This window comes from Alexandromys fortis, unplaced genomic scaffold, assembly GCF_014885135.2.
Source record: "Alexandromys fortis isolate MF-2015 unplaced genomic scaffold, M_Fortis_MF-2015_v1.1 scaffold_80, whole genome shotgun sequence".
In the NCBI taxonomy this organism is placed as follows: domain Eukaryota; kingdom Metazoa; phylum Chordata; class Mammalia; order Rodentia; family Cricetidae; genus Alexandromys; species Alexandromys fortis.
Genome location: NW_026068174.1, coordinates 6,008,726 through 6,028,443, shown reverse-complemented (window position 1 = coordinate 6,028,443; position 19,718 = coordinate 6,008,726). Strand labels below are relative to the sequence as shown.

The window sequence follows — 19,718 nt, the reverse complement described above, 5'->3', positions numbered from 1 at the left end:
TCCTACCCCAGACCAAGAGACTGAAAAGCCACCAGGTGGGGACCTTCCCACCTCCCACCATTGCTTTGGCCCCAGTGGGCTGCAGGCAGCTGGGCACTCGGCCATGGAATTTCAGGCTTGTCCCATTTTCAAGGCTGCAATGCTAGCAGAGAACATCTAATTTCAGATCTGTCTGCTTGAGTCACACCCTTGAGACCACTCTGTCCCCTCTGAAGCTCAGGCTCAAGAAGGAAAAGGTGGCTGGAGGGATGGCCCCAGTGGTTGAGTGTGCTTGCAGCTCTTGCAGAGGCTGATCTCCAGCACCCACAGCCTGTGGCTCAGCTTCAGGGGTCCAACACCCTCTTGGCCTCCACGGGTACTCTCATACACACAGTATACAGAACACGAACAAACACAGAAAACAAAATTAAAAGATGCTGGGTGCGTCCCAAGGGAAAATCGGGATACTGTTCCCAGAAAAGGAGAATGAAGGACAGAGATGAGAACTGCTTATCTGGGGAAAACCTGTGTATCATAATTAATTGGTGTCTTTTCCTATTCGGAGTAGCCAATGTGCTTTATGGAAGTATTTGAACTTCTGGGAGAGGGAAACTATCTGATCTCTCTGATATGATCTCTCCCTCCTTAGACTATCTTGCACACCATAACTAAATTAACTTTTCCAAGCACAGGGACTAATCCTAAGGAAGGAATCATGTCCTCTGGAGACTCAAAGTTTGTGATCACTCCTGCTCCCCTAAGGTCTCATCTTTCCACTTAGGCTGCTTCCCCTGTGTAAATTGGGGCTTTTTAGGGCTTGCCAAGAATCTACAAGAACTCATTCACTAGGTCAGTCAGGGATCTAGACATTCACTTTTTAGGACCTAAGAATATGGTAAAATAATAAATATTATTTATTATATGTATGTCTCTCAATATACAATAGTTTTTCATCTAAGTAAACCTGCCACTAGACCAAGTTTGTCCTTCTGAAACAGTAAACTCTTCACGATGAAGTACCACGAAATAAATGGACTTCCTGGCATGGGAAAACTTGCCAGGGAACATCTTCCCTAGTGGTCATCCTTTCTGTACCCACGGATAAACTCATAGCACGCAAAGGCCACGGTCAGGTTTCAGGGTCTTAGTTCAGAAAGTGTGGTTTTATTTGAATGGAGAAACGGGGCTTTATCTTCTCACTCTCAGCCGACAGACTTACAGACCAATTTAGTAATTTGCAAAATACAAAATTACAAAATAAAATGATATCTTCTAAACAACAAGGTTTAAACATGAATGAAATTCCTGCCTTTTTCAATCCTGGCCGTCAGTCCCAGGGCCTTGTGCATGTCAGGCAAGAGCTCTACTACTAAGCCTTGTCCCTAACCTGGTAATTACGTTGACAAGTAAAAGGTGGATCAAATGCAGGAGCACATCACTTTCTTTAAGTCAAGTATACTGTGGATCAAAACGCTATTTAGACAACATGCATTATCTATGCTTTAACACAAATTTCAGAACATATACCATTTTTTTTACTTCTAAAATTTATGTATTTTAACTTGAAAGACAGTATTCACAAAATATTTTCTGCAACGAGAAACATGACACACTGGGAATGGGTCAGTTATGTGCCTGCAGTTCTAGCACTCAGGAGGCTGAGACAGGAGAATCACCTGAGCACTGGTGTTCCAGAAGCATGGGTAACAAGCAGGCCTTTGTCCCAGTAACAACACAGCCCCTCCCCTCTCCACCCCATCCCATCCCACCTCACCCCCTGAAAAATTCAGCCCCTTAAAAGCAGAACAAAATAAAATTTAAAAATTTGAAGCTGGAGAGACGGCTCAGTGTTTCAGAGTGCTCGTTGATCTTACAGAGGATCCAGGTTTGATTCCCAGAACTCACATGGTGGCTCACAACCACCTGTAACTTCAGTTTCCAGGGGATCCAATGCTTTCTTCTGGCCTTCTCTGTGGGTACTGGGCACTCACTTGGTGCACTTCTTACAAGAAGGCAAAACACCCGTTCATGTAAAATGAATAGTTAACACAAAACCAAAAGAAAAATCTCAAAAGCAACATTATTAAAGACTTATTTTAATGGTTTTAAAGAAGCCAATTTTCCTCACAACGGATCTACTGGAAGATTTAACACTGTATGATTCTTGAGTACAATCAACAAAGTGTTACAGACTAGGAAATACCTCACAAATCCAGCTGTGCACTGAACCTGAAAGAACGGACTTCTGACTTCACAAATTTTGAAAATATACCTTAAAAAATACCCTCCAGAAAAAACAAAAAAACAAAACAAAACAAAAAAAACAAAACCCCTCCAGTCACTGTTCACATACTTGTTTGCTTTCTTAAAGCAAGTTCCAGGGGGTCACAATGTTCTATGCTCAGGAACTCCAGACCCTGGCAGCCATTAGTCATCTTCTTTCTCAATGTAAGTCTTTGCATTAATCCGCGCCATCTGCCTGGCCAAGTACCTGTCTCTAGCTGACAGCACAGTCTCCTCACTGCTCCGCTTTGCAAACTTGCTCAGGGCCTCAGGGGGCCTCTCCTCTGCCAGTCTGTGCTTTGCTGTTGGTGAGGTTTCAGAACGAGAGGGCTTCTCTTGATCCCCTTTGTCCTTTTCCACATTTCTTATTCTGCTGGATTTTTCCTGGTCAACAAATTCGTCCTTTGGTCTAGACTTTGGGCTGCTTTCCCTTCTGTCTCGACTTCGTTCCTGTTTCTCCATCTCTCTGTGCCTACCGTTGCTCTCATATCTCTCCTTTCTTCCTTTCTCACTGTATCGGTCCTGGTCATGACGGTGTCTGTCTCTATCTAGTTCTCTAGAGGAGTGTGTCTCCCTTTTCCACTCTCTGTCCTCTCTCTCTCGCTGTTCTCGTCTCCTCACTTTATCTTCGTGCTCATGCCTCTTGCAGTAGTCATCTTTGTGATCGGCTTCTCTGTGCCTGTGGGAACTCTTTTCTTTGCGGTGGCCGTGGTCCGTGTGCCGGCTCTCCTGCTCTCTGGCCTGCCTGTCTTGGTGATGCCCTCTTGACTTGGGGCTTCTGGAGTGGTACTTGGTACTATGCCCTCTCTCTTCACTAGATGATCGTGAGTGGGTATGATTCTTGTGATGCTTGGGGTGTTTCTTGGAGGCTTCTGGGTCTTCTTCCCGTCTGTAGTTTACTTTATTTCCTCCCCTTTCATCGTCATCGCTGCTCTTAGTGTCAAAATCGCTGTCAGCATCTGGGTTTGCCTCCTCTTCACCAGTCTGAAGAGCACAGTTCTGCTGTGGTCTGTCCTCTGAATTTATTTCATCAGAGTAACCCCTGGGCTTCTCTTCTTTTATTCCAGTCCTAAAATAAAATTTAAAAACATCATATAAATACAAAATGCTACTTTCTTAGTTGTAGAAAGCAAAGGAACGCTCATGTAAATCTTCACAAAACTCACAACAACTAAATCATATTTACTGTCTGATGCACAAGACTGATGCCTATTTGTCTTTTAAATTAGGACTTTCAAACAGCTGGGGGAATTTTAGTATTGACAGACATAAAACAAAGAACACAGTCCTCCTCTCTTGGTCCCCAGAACCTTCAGGAAAGAGTCTGTATAGGTCTCATTTTTCTTTCTAGTTCTAGACAAAGAATAATTGGGAAAAGTAAGGTTTGCCATGGATCTAAGTTCTATTTTCACAACATAAAGTTCAAGCTGTGACTATTAGATTTTTTCATTTTGTTCTGAGAAGTACTAGAAACTTAAACACACGAGGATAATTTCCCACAGAAAACAGTACCAAATCTAATTCTAAACATTACTATTTAAACTGTCCTAAGACTAGAAAGGCATCATTGACCTGATACAGTGTCTCAGTGCCCACCACAACAGGAAAGAAACTGCTCAGTCTTCCTGGCTGCTGCCATCAGCAATCCTGAAATTATCACACCACCTGCACTTGCCAGCTGCGTGATCAACTCGGTGATAACACTCACACGTGACTGTTGTTCCTAGTGCTGGAGGACTGATGTAGTGAAATATCCCGTCCAGCAGTGAAGCATGTCAGTCACGTGTTCTAAAACATCCATGTGTCTTCTCAGATTCTCCCTTTTACATTCATAGCTAGTCTGTACACATGATATCATTACTTACTAATTCTATAACAGCTTAAAATTTTATTTAAAGTCTTCTAATCCTTTACTTTTCCAGATCAGAGATGCATAATGGAACTGTCTACAAAAATGGTAATATCTATAAATAGATATTTGTACAGATAGATATTTGTCTGATAGGGCAGTCATCAGCCAAAAATAGCAGCATAGTTCCCGAAATGTAACTAAGATTAAAATTTCAGATTTAAGTTACTCGAATACCCAACACGTCGCTCCTGCTGATATCAGACAGGGTCGTTTCACTTTCTGAGTTGTGAATAGGACCTCTATGGAGGCTGGGGTCTGCTAAGAAAATAAAACATTTTTGTATTATATGCCATCTACTGATCACGCACAATTACATGCTGTACAACCCAGCCCTATGCCAATCTCTTCTTGCAGTAATTGTTCTCAGGCACCAGGGTCTTAAATATTTTTCCTTTAAGAAAGAGTACACTTTGGTTTTGTTTCTCCTTTAAGGCCATACATAAGACCCAAAGAGCACTTAAACAGAAACTTTGTACACTAAAATGTTTTAATATAAACTACTAATTGTTTTGTGAGTTGTAGAATAAAAACCAGGCTGAACAAAATCTTTAGGTTTTGAAGTTAAGAAACTGTAAACTCCACTCACTCACTCAATTAGGTTGTGTTGGTTGAGCTGTCCACTCAATAGTTTACAATGACTCCTAAATAGCATAACCACAGACTCTCAAGGGTATCTTTCTAGTAAACATTCCACTTGCCACCTCTTACCTGGCTTCACGGAAGCTGGACTTAGGAACTGCCTCTTCACCAACTGCTTGATTTAGCAGGTGCCTATAAAATCCACTGAGATCTTTCTGCTTGGTCACATCCAGTCGTGCTGGGAAGGAAAGCAAAGACAAACTGAGAATATGGATTCAGCGAAGCACAGTGCAGCTGCACTTTACACACGCAGAGCACGTATCATACAGAGATGTGCACACATCCTCTACTCCAGGAGTCAGGAGTACGCTCTTAGTGCTTAACTGATTCTTCTGTCCATGCACACACCTGCGGTAGTTGGTTCTCTCCTGCCACTGTGTAAGTTCGAGGGATCAAACTCAGGCTCGGTGGCAAGCTCCTTTACCTGCTGAGCCTCCAGATACAACTTCACAGATCAGTTTTCGTTCACTTGAAGTTGGAGAGCATTTGCCAGTTAAATTACTGGTAAGTACTCAATTCAAGGCTAAGATATTCCTTAGCTGCCGATTATTAATGATTCTTTTCCTAACTGCCCAGTTAATGTTCCTTGAGTGGTGTTAAACATTTTCTCATCTCAGAATGTTATTAGAGTTTAAAGTTTATTTATGTTCTGGCAAATGTAATGTTGTTATGCCTTGTAAATGTTTTTACATTGCGAGTATCTAAGACAATGTAATAAAATAAGGACTAAATGAAAAGCCCAACAGGAGTAACAGTGACTTAAAGGCGCAGTCCTGCTTCTACCACCAACATGGACACAGCCCTGCAGTCACAGCAGCAACCTGTCCCCTCCCTCCCTCACCTTCCAGGGCAGCAGCCTTCTTCTCTCTTTCCTCCTCCTCAGCTCTCTCTTCAAGTTTTTTTTTATAAGCAGATGTCACGAACGCCTCTTTATCATCAAATTCTCCCTTTTCCATCTCTCGCTCTCTCTGTATTTTCTTCTCCATTCTTTTTTCCTGTTCCTTTTTCCTGATCTCCACTGCTTTTAGCAAATTGTGAATGTATTTGGGCTAGGGAAAAATAAAATTATTTCAGAAAGAGGAAAAAATTTACACCCATTAATATAGAAATGTTTAGTCTAAGTAATCTGTCTTTTCAAAACTCAGAATAAAATTGCTAGTGAAACTGTTACTGAGATGGTTTCCACTAAAAACCCGAGTGTAGCAGAAGGAGCAGTAGCACACTTGGAACCCTTGCCTGTGGGAGTCACACCAAGTTCAAGGCTAGCTCAGTCTAATACCCAGGTCAAGGCAGGTGATGGCTGGAGAGACCTGCCCAGCCTCAGCTTCCCCACTTCTGGTTTTCTCTTTAGTTTGTTTTACCAAGATAATGTATGACACAGTCCGAGCTGATCTCGAACTTGCTACATATCCGAGGATGGCTCTCATCTTCTGACCTTCCTGCCTCAGTCTCCAATGGCTTATCACCATGCCTGGCTCTAAAGTACTGGGATCTAAAAGGTGTGCCACTGCACCTGGCTATATAATAGTCTTAATTCAACAAATGAATGAATCAGAATACAAGCCAGGAGCAGTATAAATCTAGTATACAGAATGAGTATAGAAAAATTTTCAAAAAATTATAAGGTTTCAAGGTAAAAAAAAAATTCAAAAATACTGGATAATTCACTTGACATCTGCTAGAATCTAGATTCTAAACATTAAATCTATAGTTTAGAATCAAAAATTCATTTTAATACCTAAGTTTTTACTGAAGTCATTTTAAAATAATACCAAATAAACAAACAGGTCAAGACCAACAAAAGTTGTATTTCAGCTACTAACCTTTCGATCTTTCCCCAAAAGCAATTTGGGATTACTTTCTTCCTTTTTTTTCTGCATTTCATCATAAATGCTGTCGTACTCATACACAGTGGAATCTTCTGCAAGAGCTTTCTGAATCTCCAGTTTGGTCTTTAAAAGAAGCAGATGTTTAAAAACTATGCACCAGTCAAAAGATACCACTGAAAGTCTTACTTTTTCACAAAGGCTCATATGTTAGAGATATATCTTAAAAACCGTACCAATCACATTTCACGACAGGAAATACGAATACAAACTCTACAGCAGACCACCTGGGTGAACCCTAGCTCCACTTACTTTGAGCAATTTGTGTGCTTTAATTTCACCTCACCTAAAAAAAAAATGACTATTATATCTACCTTCTAGTAAGTGTTTACAATAAGCTATGACATTCTGAATTATACATAATTATCCACATCAAAAATTTAAAAAGTCAAAGGCACGAATGAGCAACATGCAGCCCTGGCTTAATTTTGATGTTACGTTTAATAAATTAGGTTACCTAATAAATTGTTTAGTTTTCAATAGTATGATCATAGGAAACACATTAAAGTTCCTAAAAAAAAATCCAAAACAGCATTAAATGGGAGCCATATTATTTATTATTAATTTTTACATTAACAATCATATAATGTCCTCCTCTTTTATCATGTTCCTATCTTTGTTCTTTCCTCTTACAGCATATCAAAATCTTATCTAGAGGCTGGAAAGATGGTTCAGGGGTTAAGCGCACTGGCTGCTCTTGCAGAGGACCTGGGTTCGATTTCCCAGCATATGCCACATGTTGGCTCATAAGCATACATTAACTCCAGTTCAGAAGATCTGATGCTCTCTTCTGGCTTGAGAACATCGGGTATGCAAGTGGTGCACATACATGCACATATACATACAAGCAGGCAAAAAACTTATACATATAAAATAAATCTTAAAAAAAAAAAACTTACCTATGAGTTTCAGAGCTACCACGACCCCTGCATCTTAAATGAGGCCATCTCTGAGAAATTTAACTACCAACACTGTATTTCTTTTGAGTCTGATAAACATGTAAACTGCAGTATTCAATGTTTTTCTTTTGAGATTTATTTTATGTGTGTTTTGTCTGCATGTATATCTGTGTACTATATGGTTCCTAGGAGACCAGAAGACGGAGTCTAATACCCTGTGGTTGTGAGCCTCCATGAGGGTGCTGGACCTGAACCTTGGTCTTCTCCAAGAACAGCCAGTACTTTGATCTGCCCCTGAATGCCTATGTTTAATGTTATCACCTTTTTACTGCTCAACAATAAAATATGCTGTACATATTTATTTTTTCTTCAACTGCTGTACTGACTTGTTTAATACAGATATGAAGAGTGGTCCTTTTTAAGGAAAAGTGATATGATTATTCAAAACAATCTACCTGGTTATCTTCAGGTTTCTTTGCAGTGCTAAGGGTTGAACCCAAGGCCATGTACATGGTAAACAAATCCACTACCACTGAGCTACAGCCTCAGTCTGTCCTAGGTTTCTACACTAAACCTTCACAGTCTAGAATAATGCACATATAAATGAATACATTTGATCTGGAATATTGTTAAAAATACCAAGAATCCCACATTCTGGATTTCTCAATATTCAGAAAATGAATCACATTAAACTGCTGCTCCCTCCACAACTAGCTGTGAGAATCCAAAGAGAGAAAAATGTATCTAAGAAATAATATACAGCCATCTCCAAAACCAACAACAAAGCATCTGGACGTGGTGGCACATGGAATCACAGCACCTGGGAGGTGAAGGCCGAGGATCAGGAGCTCAAGAACAGGGAAGGCTACAGTGAGCTCCAGGCCAGCCAGGGCTCCAGAGTGAGAGCCTGTCTCAGGAGACAGAACCAAAACAGGAATGCTCTGAGGTAAATACGCAGCTTTCAGAAATACCAGACAGGGCATCAACAACAGATTCATGGACTCATCTAAAAATCTTAGGGGAAGGAAGGGCTGGACAGATGGTCCAGTGGTCAAGGGCATACACTGTTCTTGCAGAGGACCCCAGCTTAGTTCCCAGATCCTACATTTGGCAGCTCTAGAGGATCCAATGGCCCTGGCTAGTGGTAAATACCCAAGGATATGCATATATCCACATAAAGACACCCATAATTACACATAATTAAAAATAATAAAAACTAAAGCCAGCCAATTAATTTGTCTCTAACAAAGTTTCTGTAGAAATTTAGAAAAAGCTGTTAATAGTAATAATACAAAAAGTCACCATCAGTTCTGTATAATTCATGTCCAAATAAATAAGGACAAGGAAGAAGGACCGTTAAAGGATCATCCATTTCCTAGTTCCTATTTTCTTGACAACTTGATAAATGCAACCAAACTTCATGGTAAGCTGGTTTGGATTTAAAGCAGAAGAGGTAAAAGTGGGAAGGAACAAAGGAAGCAGAGGGATCCCGATGGGAAGGCACAGCAGCGGCAGCTGAGCGGGTGCACCTGGGCCACACTCTCAATGTCGCTCACTGAATTATACTTTGGACCATCAAATCTGAGATTAGCTATTATAGAAGCAGAAATCAGTACATTTTAGATCTAGTTGTGCCACAAAAAGAGCAACTGGTACCTTCTCGGTCAGAAGCATGGGTAAGTTTTAAACCTTTAAAAGATACTGAATGCACAGGAAGAAGTGTTTCCGTCACTAGGGTGCTCCCAATAGGTTCACTGTTACACAGGACCTGGCCACTCCCCACTTCTTGGCAGATGAATTCGAAGTAATTGTGAAATCACTTTGGCTGTGGCTAGACTTTTTTCTTCTGACAAGTGAGTTCCAAGCAAAATTTAATAAAGAAACAAATCCTAACAACCCATTACCAGATGGCTGCTGAGTCAGTGGGAAGCAAAGGTGGCTTAATCTACAGCCTGTGATATAGAGCTAATTCTATCTTCCTTTAGAATTCATAAAGAAAGTCTGCAATCGTATAAACTGGGAAACACTTTACACATTTTAAGAGATAAAATGACTTCATCACACACATTTGTTGTTTACCTTCTAGTAGTAGATACCAAAACTCTTTCACCCCTACCTGTTTCATGGCCTGCTTCTTAGCAGCTTCCCTCTGAAGGCTTTCACTCACGGAGGTCTGCAGGACAGAAAAATGTCACTGTTTATCTAATTCAAATTTCCTTTCCAGCATTCTGGTTGGCAAAGGGTTCCTTATTTAAGAGTTAAAAATAGAAAGGTAATATTAATTAAATTAATGTTAAGGTCTTTCCCCCTAAATGTTAAGAGACAAATTAACTTCCATTGTAACGCATCAGAACAGGTTCTAAGGCACTAAAAACAAAAACAAAAAAAAGGTGGTTGTGAATTTTGTACACTATACATCTGAAGTGAGCAATACAAAATAATGAGCTATGGACTTATATGGGAGTTTGAGGCCAGCCTGGTCTACAAAGTTCAGGACAGCCAGAGCTGTTACACAGAGAAACCCTGACTCAAAAACAAATAAATAAACATCACCCCCAAAGGACATGCAAATAAATGTCTAACACACATATGAAAAAGCACACTCAGCATCACAAATAGCAAGAAAGTGTGAACTGGAGCTACAAGACACTACCTCAATCCTGTTGAAGTAGCTATTATCAACAAGACCAGTGCTACAAGGACTGGAGAACAGAGAGTCCTGCAAGGTACTCACTTGGGGAAACGGGGTGGAGGTTTCAGAATGAATCAGAAACAGAACTACAATGTAACCCAGTAATCCTACTATTGGGTATTCAGTCACAGAGAATGGAACCAACATGTTACAACACTATCAAAGTGTGGTCAAATGTATTAGTCACCGATCCCAAATTTCCCCAGTAAGCAGTACTTTCAATAAAATTTTTGTCTGTCTTATGAAACAGTCTCACTACTGTAGCCTGGCTGTCCTGGATCTTGCCACGTAGACCAGGCTCGCCTTGAATCACACAGATCAGCCTGCCTCTGTCTCCTAAGTGCTGGGATTTAAGGTGTGCAACACTATATCCTATCAGATTATCAATTTAAAACATTTATAGGAATAATATATACTTCCAATGTATTTTATGTCTATCCTTCTAATTAATGCAAATTAAATGGATTTTTATCTTCCTTTCACAAATCAGAGAAAGCAACAACATACATACAGAAAACAAAACCTTGATATACAGCTACTGCCAACACTTAATTATTAGCCTTAGATAATGAAAATAATGTTCACAAAGCAGCTCAGGGATGTGAGTTCCAGTTTTCACATATATGTCAAATTCTTTCCCTGCTTCAATATTCCTACCATTTAACAATTCCCACCTCACAATATACACACGACTGGTTCAGAGGGGGAAAAAGACTGGATAAATATGCTTAAACTACAAAATATACTCATTAGTTGATTAAAGTAAGATAAAATATAAACATTTGAATCATCCTAAAAGTGAAAAACAAAAACCCATAAAGATACTTAAAAATACATTTTCTGCCAAAAAAATCTCAGGGAAAGAAGCCTACGAAACCTGAAACCTTGCAAATGTTTTAACTCACCAACACTCGGCACCTAAGTAAGTAAGTTTCGGTCTATTTTAGTTTCAACTCAAAAAAAAAAAAATTAGCACTTATTCTACAGGTACCCCTCACAAAATTCTAAGGGTTAAAGATAAAAGATGCAGTCAAGTATGGGCATTGTAAATTGCACAAATGGGCCTTTGCACTCCTCATTTATTCTATGAGAATAAAAATGCTCCAACCGACCCAGTGTTGGCTACATTGAATTTAGTGAGACTTTTTGGGCACCATTTGGCTGAACTGCCTCCTGGGCTGTGGTGATTAACGAGGAGCAGCTCTGCAAATGTTGCTGGCATGCTTCACTAAGAGGCTCTGTAACTATCTGAAAAACTTAGATAATAGGTCACTATACTAACTTTTTCTAGTCATAATCTTTAACTGAACCAAAGTTTTTCATTTTTATAGAAATTAACCTATCATTAAGTATGGGGGGAGAGGCATCTATTGCCTTTTTTTCTGAAACAAGAGTTTACTTATCCACTGCCCAAGATAGCTCTTCGTTAAAGAAAAACAGTTCAAGAACCAACGCTTCTTTTCAAACAGCTCATAGCTATGATCTGTTGTGTTGGAAATCTGAGATCAAAACTCCCTGTTAGTGTGTGTGTGTGTGTGTGTGTGTTTTGTTTCACTGTGTAGCTCTGGCTGTCCTGGAACTTGCTCTGTAGATGAGGCTGGCCTTAACCTACCTCTGCCTCCCTAGTGCTGGGTGGGATTAAAGGCATGCACCACCACGTCTGGTTTCCCCTGTTCTTTTAACTTTTAGACCATTTACTCATGGTTCTGTAACTGAGCAGAAATCTGTTATGGGCTTAATTTACTCATATTTATACTAATTAAAAATGCAAAACCTGGGCTGGAGAGATGGCTTAGGGGTTAAGAGCATTGTCTGCTCTTCCAGGGGTCCTGAGTTCAATTCCCAGCAACCACATGGTGGCTCACAACTGTCTATGATGAAATACGGTTCCCTCTGCTGGCCTGCAGGCAGATATGCAGGCAGAACATCGTATACATAATAAATAAATAAAATCTAAAAAAAAAAAAGGGCAAAACCTGCTTAACAGAGGAGTGTGTGATATTTTTATTATGAGCTCAGACTAAAGATAAAACCAATTGTACTTATCTACAGAACACCAAATGAGGAAAAAATTTGGCTTAATATCTTATTGGGACTTAAAATTGTCCATGTTTATGCTTTTAAGTGCATGAAGAGGTCAAGCACAAAAATTTACTTTAATACTATAATATTTCAGAAGTTGAGAATTAAGATTTCAACTTAATTTTTAAAATGGTTTTATTATTTTAAACCATCACCTGAGGATCTTGCTGTGTAGAAGACACCACCCTATGTACTACTGCCAGTAAAGAGACACCTAATAAAACTCTGCTCAAACATGTTTATATCATGAAAATGTTTATATCATGAATATATGAGTCACTCCCAATAAATTAAAATTTCAGAAATTATACAATTAAAATTTCAGAAACTGCCTACCTTTGTTGCCAGCCTAGCACTGGAAAGATATTGGCAGGCAGATCTCTGTGTGTTCAGGGCTAGCCTGGCCTACGGCGTTGAGTCCCAGGCCAAAAAGAACTATATAGGGAAACCCTGTCGCAAAAATATGTGGTTTTCCCCACAATATATCAGGAGTGCTTTGATAGGACTAAGGCCACTTCTCACCGAGACGCCAAGAATAGAAACAACAAAAGCCACCCAGCTTTCTCGGAGAGGAGTTCTGTATGAGCTCCTATCCTGTGCAGCTCTGTTTCTTTTGTTCACTCGAGTACATAAACTTGACTTTGACCTACTTCTGGCTACATACTCTGGATTCACCTATTTTTGGTTACCTGCTTTCTGTTCTTAAAAATCAATCTTACACTGCAGTACGTCTTTATTCTAGACATTACTTATAAAGTTTAGACTCGGGTGCTGTACTATAATTTGCCTTTTATTTGTAGATTACATTTCTGATTTTGCACCCTATCAACTTGACTTTACATGTTTTAGCTCTGGTTTCTGTTTCTGAATATTACCTGAAGCAGGCACTTTACTGACCGAGCCTTGTCTTCAGCCCTCTCTATTTTTCTTAGATTTGTTTTTTAGTTTGTGTTTATGGGTGTTTGTCTGAATGGAATGTCTGTGTACCTAGAGTGTGCTTGGTGCCCCGATGTCCTTGGAGCTGAAATTATAGGCAGCTGTGAGCTGCCTGTGGGTGTGGAAATCTGTGAAGAACAGCCAGCGATCTAAACCACCAAGCCTCTTTCCAGCCCAGACATACACAAATATATCAGAAAGCAAGGGGCAGGATAACACCTAGCTTTTTGTGAGATCACAAAAAACAAACCAATAAAAAAACCAAAACAAAACAAAACAAAAAAACCAACAAAAAACTAAAACCTAAAAACAGGGCTAAGAACAGATAACTGCATTTCCTTATAGTCAACATCTATATGCCATCAGTCCATCCCCGGACCAAGAGTTAATGAACTCTATTTTCTTACTTTCTGTATATCTGATGTTCTAAGAAGATTGCTCCTCTCAGAGCTAGTGAATTTTCAAAGTAAAGGGTTGCTCATGAGCATATCTCTGGTATCAACTACCAAACCATAACCCAAACTCTGAAGCACCTTCTTCAGCAGGCCCTTACATTCCAGGAAGCAATAACTGCTATGGCTAGATAGGGCACACCAACTGTCCAGAGCCCCTATGTTCAAATTTGCTAGCTGCAGACTATTTCCACCACCCAGTCTTGCATTTTTCAGGTAAAGCACAATTAAAGACTCTGAACCATTAATGTGCAGAGGTGGTACTTGCCTTTAATCCCAGCACTCAGGAGGCAGAGGCAGGCGGATCTCTGGGAGTTCGAGGCCAGCCTGGTCTACAAGAGCTAGTTCCGGGAGAGGCACCAAAGCTACAGAGATAAACCCTTCTCGATAAACCAAATAAACAAATAAATAAATAAATAAACTCAACCTTTCTACATGTGTTTCTACATGGAGTGGTGTGCCCTCACCTCTTAGTATATAACTAACAATAATCTGAAAATAGCATCAACTTCATGTCACCAGTGACCTCTATAAATTAAAACCCACAGGTACATTTGGAGATTATATGTGTGCATGTGCATATATGTATTGGAATGAATTTTATTCACATATTAAAAATAATCCATTTGGGGCAGGAGAGATAGCTCAGGAATATCAGGAGTGCATACTGGTGTTACAGAGGATTCAAGTTCAGGCCCTAGAACCCACACTGGATAATTCAAAACTACCTGAACTCCAACTCCCAGAGGTTTTACACACTCTTCTGAACTAAAGCACCTGCACGCATGTGCACATACCCCCATGTATCCACATGCAGACACATAATTAAAATTAAAAATTAATTAAATAAAAAATTAAGTCTTCCTCAAATAGGATTTAGGTAAGAAATGAGTGGTTTGATGTTTGGATATGTAATAAAAAAATCACATGAACAGAAGAAAAATAGCATCACTCTTCTTTCAATAGGTTTCAGGAATGCATTTGTTATCTATTTGATTTATACAATCGTGTGGGGATAGTGAGATACTTCAATAGGTTGAAGGTTAAGGCACTTGCCACCAAGCTTGGCAATCTGAGTTTGATCCCTGGGGCCCACAACATAGGAGAAAACTGACTCCTAAAAGTTTTTCTCTGACCTTCACATCCATGGCATTGCATGTACCCACACACACAACACAAAATAAATATGTCAGCGATCAATTACTATAGGGGGCTGGAGAAATGGCTCAGCAGTTAAGCACACTTGCTGCTCTTCCATAAGACCTGGGTTTAGTTTCTAGTGTCTACATGGTGGCTCGCAACCATCTTTGACTCCAATTTGGGGTATCTGATACTCTTCTGGCCTCCTCAGGCACCAGGCACACACACACACACAACACACACATAGGCAAATATCCATATATACAAAATAAAAAATAAAATCTTTTAAAAAGTTTTGACATGGGCTGGAAAGATGGCTCAGCAGTTAAGATCACTGGCTGTTACTCTAGAGGACCTGGATTCAATTCTCAGCGTCCACATGGTGGCTCACAACTGTCTAAGACTCCAGTCCTTGGGGATCTGATGCCATTTTCTGGCCTCTGCAGGCACTGTATGCACATGGTATACAGACATGCATGCAGGCAGAACACTCATACACATACAAAAGATTTTAAAAAATAAAAAAGTCAATAAATTCTAAATATAAAAAAAATCTCTAATTTGTTAAAGTTTATATACTAAGAGACAAAAAAAACCAACAAAAACATCGAACAATATGAGAAAACATTGTAAGTTCCTACACCTGGATACACACCCCTAAAGAAACTTTTGTAGACATCATACTGGGAAATTTACATGATTTCCCCCCCCTCCACCATTATAATAGCAGGAAGCTAAAGGTGATTTAAGTTTTTACTCTTAAATGGGTAAAATAGTCAATATGTATGGTGTAGTTAGATACGGTCTTAACTGAAAAAAAAAATAAGATCTATAACTCAAACTCTCAAATATCACATGGTGTCTGGGATATAGCTAAGTGGTAGAAGACTTGCCAAACATGCATGAGGTCTTGGGTTTAATCTCTAATACAACAAATGAAATGAAATTTAAAGACTACCAGCTTGACATGGTGGCACATGCCTTTAACCCAGTACTGGCAGAAGCAGGTGAATCTCTGAGTTCAGGGCTACATAGAAAGGTTCTGTCTTGAAAAAAGAAACAAAACCCAAAACAAAAGTTACCTAGAGAAAAATAATATATTACCTCGTCACATCATGGTATGCTTAAAGAGGACAGTAAGAGAGGGCGAGGGATGTGGGACAGGTAACTAGTAGATCCCGCAGGACAGAGTCACGCGCAGGCTAATGATGTAGTGTGCCTTGAAATGACAGCTGCCAGTAACTACTCAGAAGTCCGCTGTGTGTCCAATGGCTCTTGCCTTTGTTGAAGCAATAGTACAGTTCCAGAAACCGGACAGCTGCTCTACATATTGCATGTGCTAATGTCATGAAGAATGCAGTTCTGAAATTACTACCAGACCTGCTTTGTATGATAATTTCTCTGAGATAAAAAGTTAAAGCAAAACGTGAGTAGCATAAAAGTAATGTATAAGGTCAGTTTTGGATTGCTCATAATGAAAACAGTACAGTTCCCTAACACACATAGTGTAAAATCCTGATTAAAGGAAAAAAAACTGAACATATTTTCTGTATCTCATGTTATAAAAAACAAATTTAGTGATAGAAAAACAAGTATTTCAGGGGCTGGCGGTAGTGGTGCACGCCTTTAATCCCAGTACTTGGGAGGCTGAGGCAGGCAATCTCTGTGAGTTTGAGGCCAGGTAGGGCTGTTACACAGAAAAGCCCTGCCTCGAAACCCATCCCCTCCCAACCAGTATCTTATAAATTTTAATGAAAACATACGTATATAGAATGGTATCTCTTTCCCCTTTCTTTAACTTACCAATAAAATAAAAATTCTGTATGTTTTTTCAGTTAGAAACACAAACTTATTTTCAAAAGCATCAATATAAACCATGCTGGCAACAGCTAGCACACTCAGAAGAGTCAAAGGTCTTATTATCCTCCCTCTGAGAGTGCAATTTTAATGAAATAGACTTGACAATGTATTTCTCTTTTTAAAGACAAGAAATAGTTTGGGACCCCATAGATGATAGCAATGACCAAGTCAGGTATGCAATGTGCCCAGGACAGACTTTATTAGAGTTTTGTTATAAATACACAGTCTCTTGACACTAAAGATGTAGTTCTTGCAGATAAAGCCGGGAGGCAGGAAATGAATCTCCTCCCAAATGCTGCTTCTTATCTTTAAAGTAACCTCAAATTATTACTAAACTAATAAAGTAATTTTGTTTCAGAAAGTGATCTGATCTATTTTATTTCGTGCCTTTGATAAGTCCAAGAGTGAGATGTGGGATTATTACTTTTTGTCTGACTATAAACACTGAGACATGCCATAAAAATAAAGGAAAAATCTTTTTAAATTATTTTTATGGTAAAGCTGAAATAAGCAACATCAAAGCCTGTCAGTATAGTATATGAAGATGTATACAGTTTTGGACAAACAAAAAAAACCTAATTTTGCTATTTAACTCTGCAAATTTAGAGGTAAAAATTTTACTGGCTTCTAATTAAAAATTGTCAGTTAAAAAGGATAAGCAAGAAAGAGGCAATTAGCTTGTATATAAATCTAATAAAACAGTAATAATCCCAAAAAATAACTATGAATATTAGTGACTTATTTGTAAAAAATTTATAATGCTTTCTGGCTAACAGCTACAGTCCAAACTGAAAATTAAAATTGCATTAGAAGGCCACAAAGGGGCCAGGCTACTAAATATTACCATCAAACACCAAGTGGGATGGAGACAGTCCAGGAAACACTCAACAACTAGTGATTCATGATGGTGGTGACTGTATACAGAGGAAGGACTGCAGTAACACACATACAACTTACTGCACATCTACCATGTGTCACACACCAAGCTAGGCACTTAGGATAAACTTTGTATCTCGCAGTGTATCCCAGGCTCCCCTGCCTTGGCCGCTGTAGTGCTGGATTACAGCAGTGCGGCACAGTGAAAACTGAGACCAAGAGAAATGAAGCAATCACCTTCAATACCAAAACTAGAAAAGCAAAGTTCAATCTCTGCTTCAAACTACAAATTAATACACGCTGCAGCCTCGTCTTCCCTGATCCCTAGAAATGACACAGGAAATCCACAATCACAATGGAAATTAAGAGTTACCCTCCATGCCTGAAACTCGAGACAGAAGGCAAGTAAGGAATCAAACTACCCACGGAGACTGTGTGCGAAGAAATGTGGGAGTGGCCCCAAGGGCTGGTACTCTGAATAGCAGACGACAAATTAATCGGGGGTTCACATCAAAAGCAGCAGTAGATGTGGACTTTTATATATTGCCTTCTTTGAGAAAGGCAAGTAACGGATTTCATCTCTGCCCTTAGCTGGAAATAATGCAGGAAGCACAGACTGACAAGATGCTTGGCTTAGGGACAGTAGGAACTGGAATCTTGTCTAGTCTGCAGGATTCCACTGCCCCAGGACAACAGGCTAATTCAACAGTAGAATACTTGCCTAAAATGTATGTAATAATTTGAGAAGGACTGAATAGGATGGAGGTATGAAATACTTCAAGCAAAAGAAAAGTCTTCAAGAGCAAGTTCAACTGCCAGAGTAAAAAGTTCACCAAGCGCTGAGCCTAGACACACCTTAGGACAGCGGTTTCCTACATGCGGGCCAACAACCCCTTCACAGGGGCCACCTAAGACCACTGAAGAACAAAGATATTTACATTATGGTTCCTAACAGTAGCAAAATTACAGTTATGAAGGAGCAATGAAAATAATTTTATTATTGAGGAATCACCACAGCACACTTAGGAAGGCTGAGAACCACTACTCCAACAGAACATAATTTCTTTTTTTTTTTTTCAGAATGTAATTTCTTTCAATATCTTTTTACACTCCTTAAATTATTGAGGACATAAAAGACCTTGTGTCTCTATAGACAGGTTCACCATATCAGAAATGAAGACTATCAAAAGTGATAAGATGACTCAAAGGATAAAGGTGCTTACTGCCAAGTCTGGAAACTGAATTCAATTCCCAGAATCCAGGTAGGGAGAATCAAACTCCTGAAAGTTGTCCTCTGACCTCATAAACACTACAGCACTAAAATATGTACACACTAAATAAAATCAAAATTGTTTAAATATATTTCAAAGAAATTAAAATTAACAAGGGCTGGGTATGGTTGTATAACAATAATTCCTATACTCAGAAGGAAGAGACAGAAGTATTGCATGTCCCAAAAGGCTATTATTTTTTTTAAAGAACTCCCCCCCTCACCTACACAGTATTGTCTGCATATATTCCTGCGCACCAGAAGAGGGCACCAGACCTTACTATAGATGGTCGTGGGAATTGAACTCAGGACCTCTCAAAGAGCTGCCAGTGCTTTTAACTGCTGAGTCAGCTTTCCAGCCCCAAAAGGCTATTATTTAAAAGAAAGAAAGAAGCCAGGTATAATGAAAATGCATTCAGGAAGCAGAGGCAGAAGAATCACTCTTGACTACATAGTATATGCAAGGCCAACCTAGACTTTACATTGAGATCCTGCTACCAAAAAAAAACAGTGGGGGCTAAGAGAGATGACTTAATAGTTAGGAGCATTGAGTACTCTTCCAGGGAATCCAGGTTTAATTTCTAGCACCCACATGGTGGCTTAAAATCATTTATAACTTTAATTCCAGGGGATCAGTTGCCTGCAAGCAGTATACAGACAGACATACATGCACATAAAAAAATTTTTTTTTTTTTTGGTTTTTCGAGACAGGGTTTCTCTGTGGTTTTGGAGCCTGTCCTGGAACTAGCTCTTGTAGACCAGGCTGGTCTCGAACTCACAGAGATCTGCCTGCCTCTGCCTCCCGAGTGCTG

The 19,718-nt window shown here is 39.5% G+C and overlaps 1 protein-coding gene across 2 annotated transcripts in view; it reads right to left on the bottom strand.

The window, feature by feature from the left end:
• Positions 1-2,055: 2,055 nt before the first annotated feature.
• The window catches only part of Nsrp1 (nuclear speckle splicing regulatory protein 1), a 31,595-nt gene continuing 13,932 nt past the window's right edge, over positions 2,056-19,718 (bottom strand). For both annotated transcript variants that reach the window (XM_050128752.1, XM_050128751.1), the window contains exons 3-7: positions 9,715-9,771; positions 6,637-6,765; positions 5,655-5,862; positions 4,883-4,991; positions 2,056-3,331 (exon numbers count right to left, since the gene is read on the bottom strand). In XM_050128752.1, coding sequence (XP_049984709.1) covers positions 2,407-3,331; positions 4,883-4,991; positions 5,655-5,862; positions 6,637-6,765; positions 9,715-9,771 — 1,428 coding nt within the window. In that variant the 3' untranslated portion in view covers positions 2,056-2,406. The remainder of the gene's footprint in view (positions 3,332-4,882; positions 4,992-5,654; positions 5,863-6,636; positions 6,766-9,714; positions 9,772-19,718) is intronic.